The sequence below is a fragment of the Sebastes umbrosus genome, chromosome 17 (assembly GCF_015220745.1).
Source record: "Sebastes umbrosus isolate fSebUmb1 chromosome 17, fSebUmb1.pri, whole genome shotgun sequence".
Taxonomy (NCBI): domain Eukaryota; kingdom Metazoa; phylum Chordata; class Actinopteri; order Perciformes; family Sebastidae; genus Sebastes; species Sebastes umbrosus.
Window position 1 is genome coordinate 2,278,815 of NC_051285.1, and position 25,158 is coordinate 2,303,972.

The 25,158-nt window shown below is 42.3% G+C and overlaps 1 protein-coding gene across 3 annotated transcripts in view; it reads right to left on the reverse strand.

Moving 5' to 3' along the window:
* The window catches only part of si:dkeyp-23e4.3 (rho GTPase-activating protein 7), a 108,235-nt gene extending 85,606 nt beyond the window's left edge, over window positions 1-22,629 (reverse strand). The window contains exons 1-2 of one of the 3 annotated variants that reach the window (XM_037748571.1): window positions 22,299-22,629; window positions 21,055-21,158 (exon numbers count right to left, since the gene is read on the reverse strand). Coding sequence is in view for 2 of the 3 variants with exons in the window: in XM_037748569.1 (XP_037604497.1) it covers window positions 16,209-16,332 (124 nt within the window). In the remaining variant the exon portion in view is untranslated. Of the gene's footprint in view, window positions 1-16,208; window positions 16,395-21,054; window positions 21,159-22,298 lie in introns of those variants that run through there. The other 2 variants (XM_037748569.1, XM_037748568.1) reach the window with 2 other exon arrangements.
* Window positions 22,630-25,158: the final 2,529 nt, after the last annotated feature.

The window sequence follows — 25,158 nt, forward strand, 5'->3', positions numbered from 1 at the left end:
ACATGTTTTCATGCATCTGAATGTGCAACACACACTGGCTGCATGGCTTGTCCTTGTGCCGCAGGGCCAGTAGCAGGTATGTGTTGATCGATTTTGCTTTTCTAGAGTGTTTCTGCCACCAATGTGTGTTGGAAAGTTTGTACTTGGACAATTTGAAATGAATGTTTTACGATGAAAGACAGTAAGCGGTGGGGGGATGCATTATTTGTTAATATGTTCCCCTGACGGTAGTCTATAATAACGGTATATAATTTCAATACTTTAGCCACAATATTTACAATGGGTGGCTAATCCATCCAGTGGCCTATACCTACTAATTCTACAAATATGTTTAATAAGAAAAAAATAGAAATGGAAAAGGCAGTTATTTCCCACAGATTGAAGCTCCTCAGCCAGCAGCAGACACGCTAAGTCGAACAGAAGTGAAAATGAGGTCTGTCTGGGGGCAACGCCGTGCGAGATGACTCGCTGCCGTCCGCCTCGCCGACACAATGCTGCTGTCCTGCATTGTCCCGACCAATTTGTCGCCTGCGCCGTTATCATGCGTCCTCCTACGAGATTGGAAAAGTAGCGAGGAAAAGAAATAAACAGCCATTTCTTTCGCTCCTGGGCAGCGGTGCGGAAAGTTATTCAGCCACAGATACACAAATGATGAGTGAATCCGGCGAGTCTTCACAGATATGAAAATGAATATAACCTCCATTCAGGTGGGCACAGGTGCTGGAGGAAGCTCTCATTGTGAAACAACAGCAGCAGTCAAACACGGCAGAAAAACTGAAGAGGAAGGCGTATAACTATGGTGTCTCTTCTACACCAAATCTGAACAAAAGCTGTCTGTGGGCGTAAAAAAACCCACGACACAAATCATGCTGTGGCTTCAGTTTAAAGTGGGCCTGCAGCAGGAAGTGGAACAATGACACAGGAGGTGTGTGAGGGATTAATTAAAAAAAAACAAGACAAGCTAATCAGCTTATGAGTACCAAGATGATTTGGTTTGACAGGTGAAACAAAAAGTTAGTGAATTTTCATTTCCCAGTGGCTGAAACAGACACGAGTTGTGAGAGCGTCTGGATCTGACAGAGCTGATACTGTTTCAGTCTCAACTCACAAAAGGCTCAGAGGTTTGAGAAACAAATGAACAAACTGCAGGGGAACGGACACACTGTCTAACTTTCCCAAACAGACAACCTTACGACAGCGCATTAGAGCCATTGTAGGTAGAAGAAATAATAATTGTGGAGCCGGGGGAGGAGGGTAATATCAAAGAACGTGTATCGCCAAGAAGTGAAAGTCAATTGTTCATTCCATTGCAACATCAGAGACCAGCAGCAAAGCTACGCACCCACATTTTGGACTGAAAGCGACTACCGACGCCAGTAAAACATCCGCCTAAAAAGTGAGGATGAGGCGATGGTCCTGAAAGAATCATAACGGTACACACATTTTCTTTCATATTCTTTCTGTGTTATTTTATAAACATAAGTAATGCTGTAGAAGTTACAGGGAAGTAGAGACCAACAACTTCTATCTTTGACTACATGGAGGCGTGTCTTTTTATTTCAGCACAGCTAACACTAAAAACCAACTGTTGAGACTACTCTGAACACACAGCGTTACCATGGTTACACATTGATGCTTTTAACGGTCACTGTGTCAGTGTGAAGGAAATAAAAACACATGTAACCGAGCGGTCTTTTATGTGCGTTTATACTTGTTTATTATTTGAAATAAGGACACGATGAGACGGAGGCTTGAACTTGCTGGCGTCTTTACTCGTTCCCATCTTCAGACTCCCGTTCTAGTCACAGTAGCATCACGTTATAAACATTACACTTCCTCTTTCCCTTCACAATAAAAGCTCAGCACTCCCTTGTATTTGCTAACAGGAAAGAAGTCCAACTTCAGGTGTTTCACAAACAGTACTCTCCATAATAAAGGTTACACACACAACATAACTGGTTGTGTTGACCAACAGATTATGATGAATTATGTCCTTAAGCGTCGGCGAGCACGAAGCCTCTAGCAATGCTAGAGCTGCTAACGTAGCACAAACACACACACTGTTTGTCGGACACTCGCTAAAGTTACGCCGGGCAGACACACAGCTGACAACCCGCTAAACTAAACTAAATGTGCGGTGGAGACTTTTACTGGGAAAGTGTCTGCATGTCCGCGACACTACACGCAGCGTCGTATCTGCTAAGTTAACGCTCCCGGACGGTGAACTGGAGACTCCCGTCAACCAATATCTGTTGTGCTCCTGCAGCTGGTACACCGCTGCATGTGAGGCACAAATCTTGTCGGTTAACGGTTAATAATCGGTTAACGAGGGTCGGTTATCGGTTAAGAAATGTTTTCAAAATTTGCATCCCTATCTGCTACAATATAATATATTTTGCACGCAGTTTAACGGTGGCATATGTGGTGTGATGCGGTGGATCCAACCTTGCAAAGTAAAGCGATGTGGTTCCTTTTTCATTAACACGGTTTTGCACTCCACTATAGCTTCACAACAAAGTCTTCAGCCTTTATTGGAAGTGTGTTTAGCTGTAAAGCTGTGCACTAATAGTGAGGTCAGGAGATTTGTATTTAGCTATGAGGCGAATTAAGATTAGATTCCACGAGTGAAAGTGAGTTAAACTACAATAAAACTGTTGCAGCCTCAGGATGAAAAAGGTGTCTGTTGTACCTTTAACAAACAGACTGTCTAAGCCACAGGGCACCCTGCTGCTCCAAAAGAGCAGACTCATTTCAGATAAGCTCTTTCCCTCCGCTGCCCTGGTTTACTGCCACACCCTTCCTCTTTCTGAGAATCAACAGTGATGTGATGAGAAAAGCAGCCATTTTTGGGTCTTTCCTTGGCTCTCAGGTGGCCTCCCCCTCCTCCTCTCCTCTCCTCTCGGCTCTCTTTGGAAGCCACTAAAGCACATTTCCTCCCAGATATTAAAGCCATCACAATAAATATTGTGGAATATGGGACTTTTTCATCTTTTCACTCTGCTTCCTTTTTCAAAGCCGTGTCCCGCCGCTGCTTTAATACGACCTCGGGTGCTTTTCATTTCTATTTCATTGTGGAGACACAGACAGTTTTTTTTTTTTTTTTAACCTTGTCAACCCCAAAGACCGTCTGGCTCTTACAAACTAATGTCGTGTGGACAAACTTTATATCAAGCTTTAGATTACAAGATATCACATATGACTGGCTCATACTTTTAATTACGATCACAGGAAGAAAACAAAAAGGCAGACTCTTCAATTATGTACATAAATTTATATGGATAACAAAATATAGATTGAACCTTTCGGAGTAAATTACGGCAAAAAAAAACACAGTTTAAAAGGTCTACTGATTTTTCATGCATATTTACCAACGCCATTGCCATGAAATTCACTTCCTATTGATTTTTTAAAACTTTCCACAGAGCTTTTATGTTCAGAAAATGGTTTTGCCAATGATCAGTGTTGTTTTTTTTATATATATATATATTTAAAGCAGTACTGAAGTATTTAGTTTGCAGAAATGATTCCATACTGTTGTCTGATCACTGAATCTAGGTTCAGCTTTTAACAATTACAAGTAACTTAAAAATAACAAACTCAGATATCTGTAAATCATCTTTTGTTGGGCGATAGTGACTTTTAACATTTTAATATTGTACTAGTGTACTAGTATACTAGTATCGGGTATCGGGTCCGATACTGTGCTCATGTACTCGTACTCGCAAAACGGCTCCGATACCACTTTACGTCAGTGGGACGTTAACCTCTCGTCACCATCTTTCAGGTCCTATCGCACGCGCTCACGCTCCATCTCCCCGACGGTGCGGGCACGCCGGTCCTCACTTTCATTGCGCCACAGGGTTTTGCTTGCACCCTCCGACTCGTACGTGCGTTAGACTCCTTGGTCCGTGTTTCAAGACGGGTCGGGTGGGTTGCAGACATCGCCGCAGACCCCTGGCGCCTTTTATGTGGGCCGAGCCCCGCCCTGGGGGCACGACGCGGTTGAGGCGCACTAAGGACAGTCTGCCCCGGTCGACAGTCACACCGGGAGCAGGGGGCCCCGTGAGAGGAAGCAGCAAGCAGTTTGGCCACGGCCCCGGGAAGCACCTTCGCCCCGAGCCTTTCCAAGACGACCTAGAGCCGGTCGCGGCGCACCGCCTCATATGCGGGACTCCCCAGCCTGCCGTGTGTCGCTCACACCCTCCAGCTGGCTGTTAACGAGGGTCTTTTGACACAGAGAAGTACTCGTATCGGTACTCGGTATCGGAGAGTACCCAAATGTAAGTACTTGTACTCGGTCTGAAAAAAAGTGGTATCGGTGCATCCCTAGTTCAACTATGATAAAGAGGTTAAATGGTGTTTTTGTACTTGTGAATACAACAGAAGGTGGCCTGCCCCTTTAAGCAGACTTCCTCTACTGAGAAGTTGTGTGTTATTGTCATTAGAGCACTGGATTTGTTATTTTTTTTTTTTAAGAAACAGAAAATGCCAAAAAATCACTTAAAGGTTGAACACAGTTGGAGTAGAACACTTTAGCTCTATCTCAGATTTCTGCACCGTCACCAGCTTTGGCAGGAAAATGGTCCCAATATCATTTATACTGGCAGCTTGAATCCTGAATATTGGTCCCACTTTACACAACCACACAGGTTCAACCTTAAAATATCTTGTTGGCGGGTAAAAGACAGTAAAAGTAAAGGAAAGCGATCTACGTTGGCTCAATAAAACAAAACGTTTTGGCTCGTCATAGTGGCTGCCTCGCTATTACGTTCCATCAGGCCAGAGGAGTCGAGCGCTGCCCGGTCAGGGCTGTAAACAAAGCAAACAGCTCATTAGGCCGCGGGATTTACACTCAGCCTTGTCCATTAAGAGTCTCGGGGTCAGCGCTGTGTTTTGATGGAGGCAGTCACAGCCGCTAAACCATTAAACCAAACACTGGGCTCGCTGAGTTTAACAACTGTGGTTCAGCCCAGGGGTCACATGATCTGCATAAACAGGATGCACGATGTTCAGTGGATGTGACGCTGGCAAGTCCTTAAAACACAGTGCAACACCTCTTCAATCAAGCTTTAAGGGAGCTTGTTAAGAATGTGTAGAGTTCATGTTTATGTCACATTGCATCAAATACTGTTTGGCCAGTTGCTGCCCCAAGTGACGGAGTATGAGTATATCTCAGGGGCTTGTTTACGAATGAGGATAAGATGGAGCATGAGATCTGTGTTGGCAGTAATATGAGCTTGTACGATACTTCATGTCATGTTTAAGACGTAACAGTCTTCATTTACCATTCGATCTACGTTCCAAAGTCACCTGACGTGATGAACCTCAACTTCAAGTTGAAATTTGGGTTGTAACCAGGACCTCCGGGTCTGAAAAGTGAAGCCAATGCTGAAGTGTCTTAACCTTGCATTCTTTCTAACAGCCTGCAGGGGGCGACTCCTCTGAAGTCTGATTGTATAGAAGTCTATGAGGAAATGAGCCTACTCCTCACTTGATAAACATGGTAAACATGAGTTTATGGTCTCAATCAGCTAGTTTCAAGTCTTCTTCAATACAGCATGATGTTCATTTAGTAAATTATGGTCCCATTTAGAGTGAAATAGTCCATAAAGCAGGGGATGCTTTAGGGCGGGGCTACCTTTTGATTGACAGGTCGCTACCACAGAGTTGTCTGGTCTGGGAGTTGTCCGTGTTTCCGTCGTAGAACTTTAACCCCCTTCAGTTCATGGAAGTTAATTATAACCTTTTTGGTTGCTTGAAAATGTCTTATTCAGCGTTAAGTTGTACTTAGCTCCATCCTCAAGTGTCACTTCTGGTTGCAAAAGAAAACAAGACGGCGACGGCCAAAATGCCGAACTCGAGGCTTCAAAATGGCAGTCCACAAAACAATGGGTGACGTCACGGTGACTACGTCCACTTCTCATACGCAGTCTGTGGTAGTAACTAAAAGAATGAGATTGACTTTCCTTCTCATTCCACATGTTATGATCTTGATCTCCGTCCTCCAGTAGATGTGATTTGCTCTGGTGGGTCTGTGTAGTCTGTCTTCTTTCCAGGTCTCCACGATGGAGAGGAGCTTGTGAGGTCCCAGGTCCTTCCTGGATGACACAGAGACATCGTACTGCCCAGTCGACGAGGGATGTTGCATAAGGAAAACTCTTCTATGTGTCACTCTAAAGAGCAAGGACAAACGAGTTGACGGACTTTTTGGTCAATCCAGGCAGCACGTGTGATAAGACTTGTGATAAGACTTTCCTCTTGTTGATGTTGGGAAATGAGCTTACCGTGAGAAGACTAAGCAGTTATTGGACGTTTGGATCCTCCAGAAGGACTTGTGGGTTGTGGCCCAGGATGAGGACGTCTGGTTAGCTTAGCCGCCCTCCACCACGATGCAGACATGGATAAGTGGTGGGAAATGGATGGATAAATGGATGGAAGAATGACCACCTTTGCTGTTTTTGTTTGGACCAGAAATCGAAGTGAAACTGCCAACTGCATGTTAACTCGCCTCCACCCGCTCATCAGACATTCTCACAAGGTTGAAAACCACAAAGCTCTCTGCGATTTGGCCCCAAAACCATTAAGCCTCAGTCACGGAAGAAGACGTGGTCGATGCCGGCGTTAAACAGGCTCTTGAATGGCTCAACAAACCCAAGCCACTTTCTGTCTCATCTGCTGCAACATTAGAGACACATTTTATTTTCAGCTTCAAGCCTCAAAGTCAAAGTCATTCTCATTCTGGACAGGAAGATCTGCTTCTCTTCTTATTCTCATCTTCTCCTGCTCACAGATTGCATCGTCAGAAATCAAACAAGTGTTGATAAACATCATTTGGAGGGCACCATACGGTAAGAATATTCATGAATTCTGAAAGAATGCGTGCAGAAGGGAGTAAAAAAGGATGGTTTTTAAATATTCTCTTAGCTGATGTTGTTGGGAGTAGAGAAACCTGAAATCTGAATCTTTTACTATTTTATTCCAGCTGGATTTTTTTTTTTTCACTTCACATCTGGAAAGGTTTTTTAACGGTAACGTAAAGCCTCGATCAGAATAGTAAAAAGCCCTCTCACACTCATATGAATACAGGCACAGTGACAGCAAACAGAGAAGAAAGAAGAGAAGGACAGAGCGGGCGAACGAACGGAGAGAAAAAGAGCAAAGCGGAGAGAGGGAAAGTGTGTAGAAGAAAGGAGGTGATGGGAATGTAATCGAAGAAAAGGAAGAGAGGGAAAGCATGTGGTGGCTCACAGGATGAGGGAATACTGTTGATGAAATCAAGGCAGCTATGACGACAGACACGGTGTGTATATGAACAGGGAGAGATTTCTTCCACATATGTCCGCCTAAAGAAACGCCAAAAGAAAAACATGAAAAGGTCATAATATTACGAGAATAAAGTCATAATATTATGAGAATAAAGTCATAATATTACGAGAATAAAGTCATAATATTACGAGAATAAAGTCATAATATTACGAGAATAAAGTCATAATATAACGAGAATAAAGTCATAATATTACGAGAATAAAGTCATAATATTATGAGAATAAAGTTGTAATATTACGAGAATAAAGTCATAATATTATGAGAATAAAGTCGTAATATTACCAGAATAAAGTCATAATTTTATGAGAATAAAGACGTAATATTACGAGAATAAAGTCGTAAGTTTAAGAGTAAAAAGTCATAGTATTATGAGAATAAAGTCATAATATTACGAGAATAAAGTCATAATATTACGAGAATAAAGTCATAATATTATGAGAATAAAGTCGGAATATCACGAGAATAAAGTCATAATATTACGAGAATAAAGTCATAATATTATGAGAATAAAGTCGTAATATTACCAGAATAAAGTCATAATATTATGAGAATAAAGACGTAATATTACGAGAATAAAGTCATAATATAACGAGAATAAAGTCATAATATTACGAGAATAAAGTCATAATATTATGAGAATAAAGTCGTAATATTACGAGAATAAAGTCATAATATTATGAGAATAAAGTCGTAATATTACCAGAATAAAGTCATAATATTATGAGAATAAAGACGTAATATTACGAGAATAAAGTCGTAAGTTTAAGAGTAAAAAGTCATAGTATTATGAGAATAAAGTCATAATATTACGAGAATAAAGTCATAATATTACGAGAATAAAGTCATAATATTATGAGAATAAAGTCGGAATATCACGAGAATAAAGTCATAATATTACGAGAATAAAGTCATAATATTATGAGAATAAAGTCGTAATATTACGAGAATAAAGTCATAATATTATGAGAATAAAGTCGTAATATTACCAGAATAAAGTCATAATATTATGAGAATAAAGACGTAATATTACGAGAATAAAGTCGTAAGTTTAAGAGTAAAAAGTCATAGTATTACGAGAATAAAGTCATAATATTACGAGAATAAAGTCATAATATTATGAGAATAAAGACGTAATATTACGAGAATAAAGTCGTAATATTATGAGAATAAAGACGTAATATTACGAGAATAAAGTCGTAAGTTTAAGAGAAAAAAGTCATAGTAATTTTACGTGTTATTTTCTTTTTTTCTTGTAAACTTCTGACTTTTTTTCTCGTAAAGTTATGACTTTATTCTCATAATATTATGACTTTATTCTCATGATATTATGACTTTATTCTGGTAATATTATGACTTTATTCTCATAATATTATGACTCTCAGATGTTTTTTCCCTCAATGTGGCCCTAATACTCCGTAGTACATTGTCTCTTTGGCCCTCACTGCATTAGACTTATACACTATATACTTACACTATAAACTGTGTTACCTTCATCACAATGATCAAATGTTTTGCAGCTCCAGACAGATTACTTATTTTGTTTTGCCTAAAATGTCTCTTTTGATAGTAAAGGTTGCTGACCCCTGGTCAAACCCTAACCAAAACGTTATGTTGCCTAAACCTAACCGGCAGCGTTTCACAACGTTAATCATGCATGAACCTTCTGCTTTAACATACTATGTAAAACGTGGCATTATAATGACGCTGGGGGGATTCTGCTCAAGCGACAAAATATCTTCCTTTCACTGTTAGCACTCCTTCGCTGATAAGACCCAGCCCCTTAAACTCCGTGGTAGAGAAGAGACTGTTTATTTATTTTTGTTTCCAGTGTTTAAACCCTGTGGCTGTCCCACGAGCTCTTCCTCACGTCCTTCTGCAGCTCAGACAAAGATAACACACACACTTCCCCCTCTCTATTAATTCTGCTCCCTCTGCCCCAAAACAGTTTACCACACAAGTTGCAAAACCACAACTGTGTGTGTGTTTGTTTGAAAGCTGATGATAAAGAGTCTGCGTCTTAGTGTGTGTGTGTGTGTGTGTGTGTGTGTTATTCTCTTTCTGTCAAAGCTGCAGAGACATAAGGAGGAACTGTGTGTTTGTTTTGTGTGTGTGTGTTTCCCAGGTTCCCACCACAGTTTCCCCACTCGGCTGTTTAGTTTGGCCCATCTCTGATCATCACTGCAGAGTAAACACCAGCCTTCACATTGATTCCTTCCGTCACATCTTGGATCGGAGCCTCAGTGTCTCTCTGCGATCTCATTTTCAGTTTTAATCATCTTTATCCTCAGGAACCACTTCATTATGTAAGGCTGTTTAACTGTAACAATTATTGCATAATTAGTTGTCTTGTTTATGTAAATAAACAGTGGTAGCTTCTGGGTCTCCCTTCTGAAACAGAGATGCTCCGACAGGAATCTATTTTCTGCTTCCTTCACTTCACTTGCATAAGATATAAGATGTTTTCCTTCACTATTACAAACCCACTGTTGGTAAATACATCCAAACACATGTTTTACAAATTAAGTGATCCTTAAGTGGTCCTCAGTGATCGAATCACAAGTGGACAGCTTTAAGTACGTCTGTTCACACCTGGCATTAGAAAGTGGCCACTTGGGATCCGATCTCACTTCCCCGCTCTATATGCAAATAAACACGTAGTAAACACACGGCTAATACAGCAGCCGTTGTGACGTAATATTACATGAATGTCAGTAGTAATATCTTGAATTCTGGTACACTGTATTAACATCAAAATTAAAGGTTATTGTACCGGCGGTCCCCAGGGACCTCTGCGCCGCCGGCACCGCTGCTTTTGCCAGACAACAGCGGGGTACAGCGCTCCAGAGAGCCGGGGAGGACAGAGAACAGGCGGTCGGTCGGGTGTCAGCTCCGCGCAAAGAAGCGGAACAAAAACACCGACACATCTCCGACAGTTTGATAATAATGCATTTTGCGTTCCCAGTCTGATAGTCTGTAGATCTGTAGCCTATAAACAAAATATATTTTAATAAAATACAGTTGTACCGACAGAATACAGTAGAGCACAGAGGCCGTTTCCATGCTGACAAGCGCCCTGTTCATTCACCTGAGGGGCGCGGTGATCCCGCGGATCCCAGCTGGACATCAGATGAGTAGGCGGTCCTTAATGTGGCCCAGGACACATTCACTACACACTGCTAAAAGAATGAGGTCATATGTGGCCCAGACCACCTCTGAATGTGCTCTGAAAGATCTGATCCCAATGCGTCTCGAGTGCGTTCACACCTGTACTTAGAGCTGTCCACTTTAATCGGATCACTGAGGACGCATGTTAATACCAGGTCTGAACAGGGTCTAAGTATGTAATAATAAAGTATAAATCTCAAAATAGCCCATGAAATAAGGAATAATCACACAACATTATTAACGACGGATATCGCTGTTTATTGTGTGAAGAGGTGCGTGTGTGTACAGTAGTGTTGCAGCCTGCTGCGCTGAAAAAAATGGTATTCGGGACAGCCCTGCCTTTGACCTTTGACAATCAAAACCGAATCAGTTCATCCTTTGAGTCCAAGTGGACGTTTGTGCCTAATTTGAAGAAATTCACCCAAGCCGTTCCTGAGATATCACGACAATGAGACGGACGTGAGGTCACAGTGACCTTTGACCACCAAAATTTAATCAGCTCATCCTCGAGTCCAAGTGGATGTTTTTGCCAAATTTGAAGAAATTCCCTCCAGGCGTTCCTGAGATATTGCGTTCACGAGAATGGATCGGACGGACGGCCGTCGCCGACGCGGAGGCATTATAAAAACAATGTTCATTCCACAAAAGCTTGGCCACTGTGAGGACTGGCAGCGCGATGGCCTTATAAAACCTGAACAAATACCTCTTGTCACATTAAAGTATCCGCTGAAGTCTTTTTCCTGCTGAGGAGCAGAAACATAATGACTTCAGAAACATCCCTTTAAGTCTATAAAACCTTCTATAAATCTGGATTTAATCCTTTTAAATCCTCTCTCATTGTCTCTCACTCTGACAAAAACCCACTCGACAAAAATACAGGACTGTTTTTTGCTTATTCAAAACCATAATATGTATTTCTATTTACCCTTAAGTTCTCTGTGGACATTTGAACAACGTCTCCGCCTCTGGATTACAGTCCAATTTGCATGTGGAGTTCCTGGAGGCCGTCACCGTGTCATATTGGTGATGAGTCCGTCCAGAGCTCAAGGAAAAAGTGACGTCAAAGTTTACAGAGTGCGTCTGGCAGAGACCGTTAATCAGAGCACCGCCTGCGAGGTTTGAATGGAAGACCATATTTGGGCTGTGAATTATGACAGCTTTCTTTTATCGGAGGAGTAAATATTAGGACGGGGTGATGAAGGAGGACGGACAGGAGGTGCTCCTGTGGAGACACTCAGACACAGCGAGCGATGAAAGAGAAGAGGGGAGGACAAAGCGGGAGACAAGAGATGAGGATTAGAGCGGCGATTCTCACGGGCCGTGTTCACACTGCAGCTAAATACGGTCGTCGCTCCTCAGGAGAGACACAAAGCTGGTTCAGTTCACGCACAGTTCGCTTATGAAAAGACGAAAGTTAAGTGTGTTCTACCACCAGAGTGGCGAACGTCAACAAATCTGAGTTCAGACTGGGTTGAATCCACCAGAACCGCTCTCTCTTGTGCTTTCACTGCAGGGTTATCATCATAAACTAAAACTGAAGCTAGATCAAAAACAAGCTGTGAAAAATGTTGTTGTAAACTGAAACTAAATTAAAACGATATCCTCTAAGACAAACTAAACTGAAACGATATTGCTTTGTTAAGAAACAAATACAAATTATTGTATTATTTCAGTTTTTTTAGATATAATATATCACTACTGAAAAAAGGAGAAAGCAAATTATATCCCTAAACTCTTGTAACATTGAACCACAGATATTGAACGGACAGGACATTCCAGGAGATGGCGCTACAAGTAGGGATGCACCGATACCACTTATTTTCAGACCGAGTACAAGTACTTACATTTGGGTACTCGCCGATACCGAGTACCGATACGAGTACTTCTCTGTGCCAAAAGACCCTCGTTAACAGACAGCTGGAGGGTGAGAGCGACACACGGCAGGCTGGGGAGTCCCGCATACGAGGCGGTGCGCCGCCACCGGCTCTAGGTCGGCTTGGAAAGGTTCGGGGCTAAGGTGTATCGCAGGGTCGTGGACAAAGTGCTCCCTGCGCCCTCTCTCCCCGCCGGGAAGGGACGGGGCCCCCTGCTCCCAGTGCGACTGTCGACCGGGGCGGACTGTTCTCAGTGTGCCCCAACCGCGTCGTGCCCCCAGGGCGGGACTCGGCACACGTAAAAAGCACCAGGGGTCTGCGGTGATGTCTGCAACCCACCCGACCCGTCTTGAAACACGGACCAAGGAGTCTAACTCACGCGTGAGTCAGAGGGTGCAAGCAAAACCCCGTGGCGCAATGAAAGTGAGGGCCGGCGTGCGCCGGCTGAGGTGGGATCCCGTCCCAGTGGGGTCGGGCGTACCACCGGCCCGTCTCACCCGCAACGTCGGGGAGGTGGAACGTGAGTGCGTGCGATAGGACCCGAAAGATGATGACGAGAGTTTAACGTCATGCTGCTGTTAAGTGGTATCGGAGCCGTTTTGCGAGTACGAGTACATGAGCACAGTATCGGACCCGATACTGATATCGGTATCGGTGCATCCCTAGCTAAAATCTGTTTTGCTGCTGCCCCCGTCCACAGCAGAACATCACTTTGCTCCCGTACTGGTACTCCTGTCTGCTTCGCTAAACTGGTAGCGTGCCAACCTTCATCTACTGTAGGTAATACACTGACTATGGATAAGTACCTCATACAACCTCACTTCAAAACACCAGAACTATCCCTTTAAAGCACCAATTGCACTGGACTGTGGGCTGGTTACACTTTTGGTTAGACGTCATAACTTGGGTGGGATTTGATGGTGTGTTTCCCTTTATGCATGTTTTAATTCAATAAGACGCATATGGAAATGACTGGAAATCTGTGGTATTTAAATTGGGTAAATGTATGTAAAGTACAAACACAGTTTAATGCAAAACCATTGCTGTGATTCTTCCAAAAATACCTCCCTCTCTCTCTCTCTGTGGTTTTCTCTCTCCGTCGTGTGTAAATGTGTGAGTGAGCTCCAGGATTATGAAGCTCAGGATTACATAATCCCTCCCAGCCAATCAGAAAGCACGACTGCTCTGACGTCATATGTTAATTTAATCCAAACACACACACACACACACAGATGTAAGTGTACACACAGCTGGAGCCAGGTATCAGCTCTCACAGGAAAAGCAGAACCAGCTGTCTGAATTAAACACACACACACACACCGTTCCCACACATACACACTCACAGAGCTGCACACACAAACACACGCAGGTAGTCAAAGAATCAGAGGTATTCCTTGAGGTTTAAGAAGCGCTCAGTGAGTGTGAACGTAAACATACAGCAGGAGGATTACTCAACCCCTCATCTTCTCAGTTTATCACTGAAGTTCATTAAAACCCCTGAAGGTAGCCGCTTTGAATGTTTTTGCAGCATCGTGACTAATAAAGCTTCTCAGCTGAGGAACCTGCCTCAACAGACCTGCAGCCTGCTGATCACTAACACATCATATTCCACTCTGTGTTGGGTGGGTGTTTATGGGAAAAGGTGACGTGTTGCCCTCTGGGTCACCTTGACATTCTCACAGTCAGTTCAGTGAATTAACCTTCCAGTCACAAGCTCAACTAACGAGCCCAACACACTCAGAGGCCACACATCTACCTCCGGGGGAAATAAAACAAAACCATTGCCTGCAGCTTTAGTTTAACCACAGACCATTTTCTCAGCACACACCACCACTCTGTGTCCAAGGCTCACTGATCTATTGAAACCGGCTCTGTGTTAATAGTGATGAAACACTGCCAGACGCCTGCTGAGGAGGTTGAGTGTCAGACCTGAGACCTTCTGACCTCTCATGGTCTGTCAGATGGAAAGAGACTTAATAGCCCTCAGCAGAGGAGAGCACGCTGAGATTGCTGGATGTTTGGAGCCGAGGACTCCGTTTAGCACCCTGAGTATCAACAAGTGAGCCACCCTCACAGTGTGCAACAAACACTGGAAAAACACTCAGCTGCAATGAGACGTGAAACCGCAATCAGTCACAGATACAGCTCACACGCTCGTGGTTTTGTGGAGCTGCCTTGCGACTATATGATCGACAGAAACAAGAGGGAGCTGACCAGGATATTAGGACCGCTTTGGAAAGTGGTTTGAGAGATATTAAAGGAAGAGACTTGTGTTATTTCTTTTTTTTTTTTATCAATATCAACAATCCCTTTCAATCTCTGATAATAGCTCAATGTCAAGCAAACATCACTGGTTCTACCAACTCTTCCATGATATTGTCTAGAAGGTAACCCCAAATTTGTGAAACTCTCGTAAGATAGTTAAGGTTAGGATCGGTCGTTGGGCAGCGAGTCTTCCAAGAATTTTTCTATTAAAATATTTAATTGCAATTAATCGCATGATTCTCCATAGTAAATTATGATTAATCGCAAATTAATCACATTTTTTATCCGTTCAAAATGTACCTTAAAGTGAGATTTGTAAAGTATTTAATCCTCTTATCAACATGGGAGTGGGTAAATATGCTGCTTTATGCAGATGTATGTATATATTTATTATTGGAAATCAATTAACAACACAAAACAATGACAGATATATTCCAGAAACCCTCACAGGTACTGCATTTAGCATAAAACAATATGCTCCAATCATAACATGGCAAACTGCTGTTGTTGCCCAACAGGCAACAACAGCTGTCAGTGTGTCAGTGTGCTGACTTGACTATGACTTGCCCCAAACTGCATGTGATTATCATAAAGTGGGCATGTCTGTAAAGGGGAGACTCGTGGGTACCCAGAGAACCCATTTACATTCACTGATCTGGAGGTCAGAGGTCAAGGGACCCCTTTGAAAATGGCCATGACAGTTTTTCCTCGCCAAAATTTAGCGTAAGTTTGCAGCGTTATTTAACCTCCTTCGCGACAAGCTAGTCTGACATGGTTGGTACCGATGGATTCATTAGGTTTTTTTCTAGTTTCATATGAGACCAGGATCTTCACTTTAGCTTTAGAAATTTCAAATTAGTGGCGTTAAAACAAATTTGCGCTAACGCATTATGACGTTTACTTTGACAGCCCTAATTTTTTTGCAAGTTTTCACAATTTGTGGGTTACCTTCTAGACACAACCCTCTTTCATAAGCTGTCTTCACCTTTCACCAAAAAAGACCAAAAAAAAGTTGAATTCTGTATTAATTAATTAATTAACTTTAGCTGCAGGAGAGTGTGAAGCACACCTGTGTTTGTCTGTCATTGTGCCAGCTACTGTTCAGGACCAACCGGACCACAATTGGTTCTTTCTTGATGTTATCTTCCAGTATTGATTGTGCATCAGTAAATACATTAGATGTTGAAGTGAGTCTCCATTTCCAGTATCCAGTTTGTAAAACTCAACCTGTTCTGGACACTTTAGTTTCTCACCAGGAGTGACATCACTGCTCAAGAGTTTTATTTGAATTGGTCGCGTGAAAGAAATACACAACAGCTTTTTCAGATGATGGATTAAAACAAACATGTATGAAAATGAGGACCTTTAAGAGCCTGATTTGACAAATTGACGCAGGCAGATGTTGTATATGACTCAACTACATCTCAGCTTTCAGGTCTGTGCAGAAGACACCAACATAACATCAGAGACGAAGTACAACTTCACAAATGCCCCAAAAAATAACCAGGATGCTGCTGCGACCTTGCGTAAACTCCAACCAGCTGAACAATCTACATCCACATCATAATCCCGACTTACCCAACAGCCGCCTCTCCCTCACGCTCTTCCAGAAGACATCCCAAGCCTTGTTGGTGGAATCTTTCACATGCTCGCTGAAAGATCTCCGCAGTGGAGTCTTTTTGAACGCCGTAGTCTGATCCATATTCCACACGTTCAACAGTCACATATTCCTCCTCTGAAAAACCCCTGCGTTTCTGGAGAGTTACTAACCCATGTGGCAGCGAGGGTGTGTTTGACTTAAGAGTCCAGCAAAGTGAGTGAGGAAGGAGGAGGAGGAGGAGGAGGAAGAGGAGGCAGGGGGGCTGACACTTGATGCAAAAAGTCTGCATGTAATTTGTGAAACACTCCTGTCCTCTCCCTCCCTCCACACCTCCCTCCTCAGAAAGTTGTGTGAAGAACTGTTTACGTGGATGAACAAACTATTTATGGTGTGTGAGAGCACATCTGGGTGTTTTCAAGAGGATGAATGTGAAGCAGGGAGAGTGTGAGAAGTGTTTTGTGCATGTGTGCTTGTGTGGGAAAGTTCAAGGATTTAGCCGACATGAGACTTTTAAAAGGACCAATATGTAATATCTTTACTGTAATAACTCAGAAAATGACCATGACATGGCATCAGAGATTAAGGAAACATGCTGAATTGAAATACTGGCTTCTCCCACAACAATGCTACAGCCAGTATGTTCTCCTTTGAATTTCTCTTCAGCATTCAGAGACATGACACGGACTTGAATCTTGACTTGGACTTGCCCTCAAATCTGAAACATGACGATACTAATTTTTCTACCATACCGCCAGGGCTCGAGACTCATGGCGTTCCGTCATCCTGGGGATGATAGAAAATGTGTTTGGGACAGAGTTAACTCACTATCAATGCGTCCAGGGGAAGCACCCTGATAATGCTACACTGCGAACAACAAATCTGTGTTGTAATCGTCTCTCTTCCTGCCGGATTTCAACCCGGTAGGTGCATGGATGTATTAAAAGAACTGGATCCAGCGTTGGAGGCGGGGCCCCGGTCATTCCTATGAGAGTTGCTCATTGGTGCATGAAGTCTAAATGGCTCGACTTCCGTCTGGTACCCGGATCTCGGCGGAGTAGCGTCCGCTCGGTCACATGACTCGGTCACGGGGTCCAAACGTCACGCTGTCGTCACGGCTTGGCGCTCCAGCCTCGGTCTGGGTCTCACTCACATGAACGGAGGAAGGGAAATAACTCTGGATTCAGCTATTAGTGCGTTTTACAACTTTAAAAACATTTTTTTTTAAATAAGGGATATTTAGGTGTTCGTACTGGAAAGTTGATTCACCTAAAAAAAATGATCCGCTGAGTTACAGACGTCTCTATCCCAATGTAAGTCTATGGGAAAAATATCACATGACTGACACAGAAGTTGCAGTACCGCCGTTTGGCCACTACGAAAGTCAAGATCGACAACCGGCGCACTTCCTGAAGGGCTTGGGTGGGTGTCACATTATGATGCATTCAGGCTCTATTTAGTAAAAATGAGTATTGGGCAAAGGTTAAATCTAACGTTATCACAATGTGTTCAAATGTAATCTCGTAAAATGTAGTTTTGGGCGAGAAACTTGAATACGTCCAGTTGTTTGAAAGAGATATCTTCACAGAAGAGAGGGAATTATGACCTTTTTAACATCCAAAAAAACCCAGTATGCAAACAGTATGAAAGGAGTGGATGTTGAAGTACCTGGGATTTATTGTTTCACTTTAGTTTTTTACCGTGGTATCAGATTGGTATTGGTCTTATAAAGTCTTAGCCCATCCCATCTGTCAGATGCAGCCACTTAGCTGTAAGGAACCGCACACATCCTCATCATCATCAAGGCTAAAATCAGTTAAACACATTTCCTCTCATGGGAACGAGGATAAATAAACAGTACAGGTCAGGACTGCTGAAGGAGGAGGAGGATAGAGGGAAATGATGAATGGGAGGAGGAGAGGGAGAGAGGAGGGGTAGGAACTCAATGAGTGACATCTCTACAGTCGGTCTAAAGGGTTATGAGTAAAAGAGCAGACCTATCTAGGGATTGAACCTCAGGTAGTACCGACCAAAACATTTAGCTCCAGGTATGCATTAGATCAGAGGTCAGCAACCTGCAGCTCTTCAGCTCCTCTCCAGTGGCTCCCTGTGGATTTATAAACATGGAAATGAATAACTGTTCTTTGTTTACATTTTCTTTTTTATTTATCATTGTTAAAAGGTCTATGGTACGACGGAGTATTAGGGCCACATTGAGGGAAAAAATAAATCTGAGATTTCGAGAATAAATTGTATTACGAGAATAAAGTCATAAGTTTACGAGAAAAAAAGTCGTAATATTATGAGAATAAGTCATAATATTATAAAGTAGTAATTTTACGTGTTATTTTATTTTTTTCTCGTAAAGTTATGACTTTATTTTCTCGTAATATTACGACTTTTTTCGTAAATTTATTACTTTATTCTCGTAATATTTCAACTTTTTCTCGTAAAGTTCTGACTTTATTCTCGTAATATTACGACTTTTTTCTCATAAAGTTCTGACTTTATTTTCTCGTAATATTACGACTTTTTTCGTAAATTTATGACTTTATCCTCGTAATATTTAAATTTTTTTCTCATAAAGTTATGACTTTATTTTCTCGTAATATTCCGACTTTTTTCGTAAATTAATTACTTTATTCTCTTAATATTTAAATTTTTTTCTCGTAAAGTTATGACTTTATTCACGTAATATTACGACTTTTTTCTGAATTTTTTTTTTTCCCTCAATGTGGCCCTAATACTCCGTAGTACATTGTCTCTTTGGCCCTCACTGCATTAGACTTATATACTATATACTTAGACTATAAACTGTGTTACCTTCATCACAATGATCAAATGTTTTGCGGCTCCAGACAGATTGTTTGTTTGCCTAAAATGGCTCTTTTGATAGTAAAGGTTGCTGACCCCTGCGTTAGAGAAATTTGGCATAATGACAAAAAGTGTTTTGTAGAAAAAGATTTTTATGAACTTCAAAATAAGGTTTCCAAAAATGTGCTGTTTTGGGAACTAAAAGCCGGCCCTCATCATAACTTTACTGTCCATCCAGCCGAGGTGTTGGTGAGGAGATAGAGGAAAACCAAAGGAAACAAAGCTTTTACGGACAACACAACATAAGAGTTGTAAAATAACAGAAATACCTGGAGCTTAGGGGAGCGCAAGCTGTCAAAATGATCACGTTCTCTATCGCAAGTGTTTTACACAACACTTGTTCATGCAAAATGTGTTCGTAAAGACCAACCCAGCAGCGAGTCATTGAAATTAAAAGCATTAACATACACAGCATACACACTCCACAACCAACAGCTGCCAGATCAACAGCACAAACGGCTCATTTTAATTACTCATTTATTTTTCTAATCAATTTTCACATTTTATTTTTGATTAAAATTAAATTTTATGGAGGAATGACGCGTTGAGAATATCTTTATTTAATTTGGTTCGAGAGTCTTTGAGCAACAAGTGTCATTATGTTGATGGAAAACTGGATCTGTGGTAGCGATATGAACAATGTTCATTTCGCGAACTGGTAATATAAAGCAAGAAAACGCTTGAGATGATTGGAAACATTGGAAAATATTTCATCCTTTGGCAGATATTTTCTTTAACCAGACTTTCCAATATTCTAAATGCATATCGTTAAATGTGCTGCTTTAGTCTCCTGCCCCTCCACCACCCACCGGCCTCTCCGCATCATTTAACTCTGTCCCATCACTCAGTCGTCAGTTTAATGATGATGAAGCAGCTGTTATCAGTGGGTTTCATCAACATGCTCATACAGTAACTGTGCAGCAGAAGCACTTTCTGGTCACCTGAGAGCTCATTTTGGACAATTTCTTTTCCATCAACAACAAACTTCCTGTTGACTTGACTGCCACTGACATTATTATCACAATCTAACAACAGCAAAGGAAAAGGAACTGTGCATGTGTGGTCAGTGACGTCATTTAGTAAATGGTATGTCAAGTCATTTCCATCAGTACATTCATTTCACTTCAACAAAGTAAGTAAATTCAATGTCAAGTAAAATAGGAAGGGCAATGATTCCATGTGTAGTGTTGATTTAGCAGGACATATTGGGTATGTATCATTGGTTAACTGAAGCTTCTAATTTATCCAAAGTAAAACCACATTAACATTTGAACAATGAGGATTTCCTCGAGCTCCAAAATTAGACATGAAAGTCCCAAACCTACTCTGCGTTTATCTGACAGCATGAAAGTCAACACTACTCCTACACCTGCAGGTCTCAAAACACGGCACTCGAGTATCAAAGCAAACTTCCTTTTTATTCTCCTGCTATTGTTTCCAAAGCCTTTACACGTTTCTCAAGTGTCTCAGAACAAAGCTCGTATTAGAATATGAGCACAACCCAAAGCTTGATCAACTCACTGCGGTGTGTTATGCAAAGTTAAAAGCGTTCAATGTCACTATTACTGCACGCCTTCAATCCCCTCCAAGAGCTTCTCAGACAGCTATTATTCTAATATGTGTGATAGGAAGCAGCCTCTGCCTCCCCCTGCTCCTCTCCTCTTCCTCTGCTGGGAGGGTGATAGGAGACATCTTGTGGCACATTTGTTTACCCTTCAAACAAGACCGAAATTAGTTGCATTCCCAGCGGTTTTCCAAAAGCAGGTAATTAAATAGCACTCAGCCGCACGCTGCGCCACTACGATCTGAACTCCCCTTCGCTGGGTATCGGAGGGAAATGCCAGAGCGGCCAAGAAGAAAAACAAAAGAGGCACAGTCTTACTCGCGGAAAAGCACATCGGCTTGCATTTGCATGCGTTTAACTAATGCACATACATATCCAGAGTGACTCACCGCTCTGAGTAAAGCAGGTGGGAGTTCGGCTCCTCGCTCGGTGTCACTTTGACGGGCTGGCGGCTGCAGGATTCGACTGCGTGGCGTCTGGTTTCCGAGATGATCTGTCAAAGCAAAGTGACTCAATAAAAGTGACACAGGTTTGAGGCGCCTTTTCCTTAAGAACCAACAGTTTTTTAAGCAACCCACAGGCTAAAAAATGGGCTCTAATGAAGTGATCGCTCTTATTTCAAAGTGAAAGAAGCTCATCAGTGCTGTAAATGTAATGTCTGACCATGAGCTTCCTCCTCTCCTTTAAACCAATTTGCACCAGTGCAGTTTTTCACCTCGCCTCTGATAAAATCAGAGGGAACGATTACCCATTTATGAGAAACTGTAATATTAGACAGACTGCAACACAACAAAGGCCGTGCAGAGTGTAACACCTCTGATAACCAATTTTCCTTGGATGAAAACTAATTTTTATTCCCACAAAACCAAGTATTTGTTGTGTTCCCTGCGGCAAGGAGACGCTGATCACCAGTTTACTGTGCATGAAGTATCTTGTGATAAGAACAGCTCAGTAGCCTCCTCTGCCTAGAAAGAGAGAGAACAATGATGCACCACTAAAAACAATGTAATTTGGTGAGATATGTGACTGTGCTGGGTGGTTTCTTTCTTCTGCACACGTCTCAGCCGTTGCAAAAAGGTAATATTACGAGAATAAAGACATAACTTTACGAGAAACCACAGACCTACAACAATGATAAATAAAAATGAAAATGTAAACAAAAAACAGTTATTCATTTCCATTTTTATAAATCCACAGGGAGCCACTGGAGAGGAGCTGAAGAGACTCAGGTTGCTGACCCCTGGTCTAGACGGTGCCTTCAGCCCACTAAAGTAGTATTAACTTGGCTTTAAGGCCGAGAGCTGCACATGTTCTCGCCTAACTCCTAGACATCCTTGTCAAAAGTAGTGTTACATAGAAAGTTAAGGTAAAAGTAGAAAATGGTACACTTCTGATGACAGCTTGCATTCAGACATGTGGGTATTGTGGGGAGATGCCACCGCAGTGATGACGACTCGTTTACTTCCAGTATATCCAACATCCCTCACCTGTACCTATGAGGTAAAACATACTGCCAGAAAAACACACTCGAGTGTCCAAAGTATGACGAACCCCGTCCTCCTGTTGAGCTGCTAACCCACAATATCTTTGATTGTCAAGAGGACTAAAAGCTTTCTTTAACCCGTCTCCTCACCTCTCCTCCAGTTCTTTCGCCTCTGGGCACAGACTGTATTGTTAGTCTGGTCCTCTCCTCCTCTCCTCCTCTGCTGCTGCTGCTGTTGTTCCTGCCCAGAAGCTTGTCACTCAACTTGATGAGCTGTCTACCTTACAGCAGCATTCAGGCCTCTGGCTGCAGCAAACAGCATCAGTAAACTCTCCTCAGGCGCCGGAGGGAGTGAGCAAAACCCTTCTGCACAGATCTTCAGCTCGCTTTTGAACTTTTCTTGTCAGTTACATGTTTAGCTTTACTGTTTTTTCCTCCTCCTTTGTGCTGCTTGCCATTGTTGTTGACCTATGACCTTGATAACTAGACCCTGGCTCAGTGCTGCCCCCTGCTGGCCGGGAGACACATGAAGGTTTGTAGTGTCAGTAGACCAAGGTAACTAAGCAACTCTAAATGTGCATGTATCTCTGACCAAATTGTAAATAAAGTCTCTTATCCTGCTTCATCGGTTTCAGCTCCATCTCTTCATTTGATCCACAGGATTCTCTGAGGACCACATTTACTTTTGTGGCTACATAAATGCTGCAGGTCAGAACCCGAATCCCCTGATGTCTCCATCAATTTGGACGGATTTTACTTTACTTTTTAAAACACCTTCCATCTCTCTTCGCTCATCACTGACTCTGTGAACTCATCTGTTTTAAGCACCAACAGGTTAAGGTTTTACTACATTGATCCTTCACTTGTGTAAAGTAGATCTGAAAACTCCTGCCTTCATGAATTGACAACACATAGCGCCTCTCTCTATCTCTCTCTCTCTCTCTGTTCGCCAATCACTTTACGTTCAGCTCCATAGAGCTGCAGAGTTGATGATAATTCTTTGCGTGTTTTTTTCACATTACATATTTTATTATTTTATCAGCTACATTTTGCGCCGTGATTGTCTCCTCATCAGATTTCCCATTGCATCCCCACTCTACTCAACTTACTTGTTGAGATTTAATGAGATCACTTAGATCAAAATCTACGTGTTATTATGATTAAAATGCCAGATAATTGTGGGTTACTGTTGGTAGAAGAAGATCTGACCGTCCTGCTGATGCTGAAACATGATGCTGGTTGATAACAATTATCAGAGGTAGATGATTAATTTCCCCTTTAAAGCTGGAGTAGACAACCTAGCTTTAAGGATGATCTTCTATGTGTGAAATTCCCCAGAGGGATCAGAACATACCGGCTCAAACTGTGACCAGTAGCTCTTTAAGGAGGATGGAAATAGTGGTCACATGGTCTGACTTACCATCCTGTAAAGACACACTGAACACCTGTAACATCTGTAAATTGAGCCCACTGGCTCTTGAGATAGCGCCTGGAGATAAAGATGACCCCATGGGAGGCCGTAGCTCGGTTCGGCTCGGCTCAGCTCAGCGTTTGATCCTTTGGCGGAGCTCTGTACCAATATGAATCCCTTTCATCACATGACCTCAAAGCCACAGATCAAAAGGTACCTGCAGCTGAGTGTAACAACCAATCACCGCCTCCGTTGATCAGATATCTGAGCGTGTGTAGCGCAGCTGAAGGTGAGCTATTTAGCACCTGTAGACTCTTTCACATGCGTTTAAACATGGAAAATGTTGCCAAAACTATGACAACCTCAAACAGCCGGCGGTGATCGAAGACACGCCGGCGTCCTGCTGCTCTGCTCTACAGAACGTTTCACACAATTCAACATGTAAGACATACACAGCTCTGTCTGCAGCGATCAAAGCCTGAAGATCTAATCGATCCGACCAGGATTTTCTGCTGCTGTCACTACAGTTACATTTCAAGGTATTATCATAAGCTCCTACAGATACATACTGTATTATTCAGTAGTCAGGAGTGAAATACAAGTTGTGGAGGGAATAATGCATGGGAATATGATAAAAATGCTCCTTTAAATATGTAAAACATCCATTTTCAGATACCAAAGTCTACTAGAATTACAGCCTCGTGGTTGTGTCAACCAGGATGTTTTGTTTTGTAAGTTACGTTTGTTCCGTAGTGACTTTTGTCGCATTTTCCGTAGCAATGTAACGCTGTTTCCGTACGTATTTTACTTAGTTTACATACTTATTTTAAGACCAACCATGATGAATTTCCTAAATCTAACTAAGTGTTTTTGTGGTGGCTGCGTTACCTGTTGTTCTTTATTTAGAGCAGCCACACGTGCGTCTCAGCTGCGTCTCTTCTAGAGAATAGAGGTCTCGCCTATTTTTGACGCGTGCCGCGCGGTTCACAGCAAACAACAGACAGTGAAGGTGATCTATTGGCTGCATATTGACATCATACCAGCTACATTACTACAGTTTCGATGTCTGTCTGTAGAATATGTTACGGACATGAAAAAAAGTAAAGACTTATTTTTAAATCAACACTTCCTGCTTTCATTTAAAAATAAAAGCCCTTAAGCGTTTTTTTCCGTGGACAGAATTCCTTTATTTGTTAACACCAGGCTTTTATTCTGAAATAAGTGCCGGACAGTGTGGTAGAACATGCAGTGACTTGGAGAGCTCCATAAATGAATATAATAGGGGTTTTCAACTGTGGATTATTACTATTATTTACAAATTACCACTAGTTTCTTAACCTTTCTCTGTCTAAAATAAATATAAATTACATTTATAATGAAATGAAATGGCTATTATGAAAGGTAAACTCTATGTAGAAAGAAAGGGCTGACAGCAGCAGCTGCAGTAGCAGAAATGCAGCAGACATGCAGCTGAAATGCAGCAGGTGTGAACAGCCGACACGTGAATCACGCGACGCAACGCAGCCGCAACTCAGCCACCACGCAGCCGCCACGCAGCCGCCACGCACTCCTGACGTTCCCTGTGTGTCCCGGGCGTTA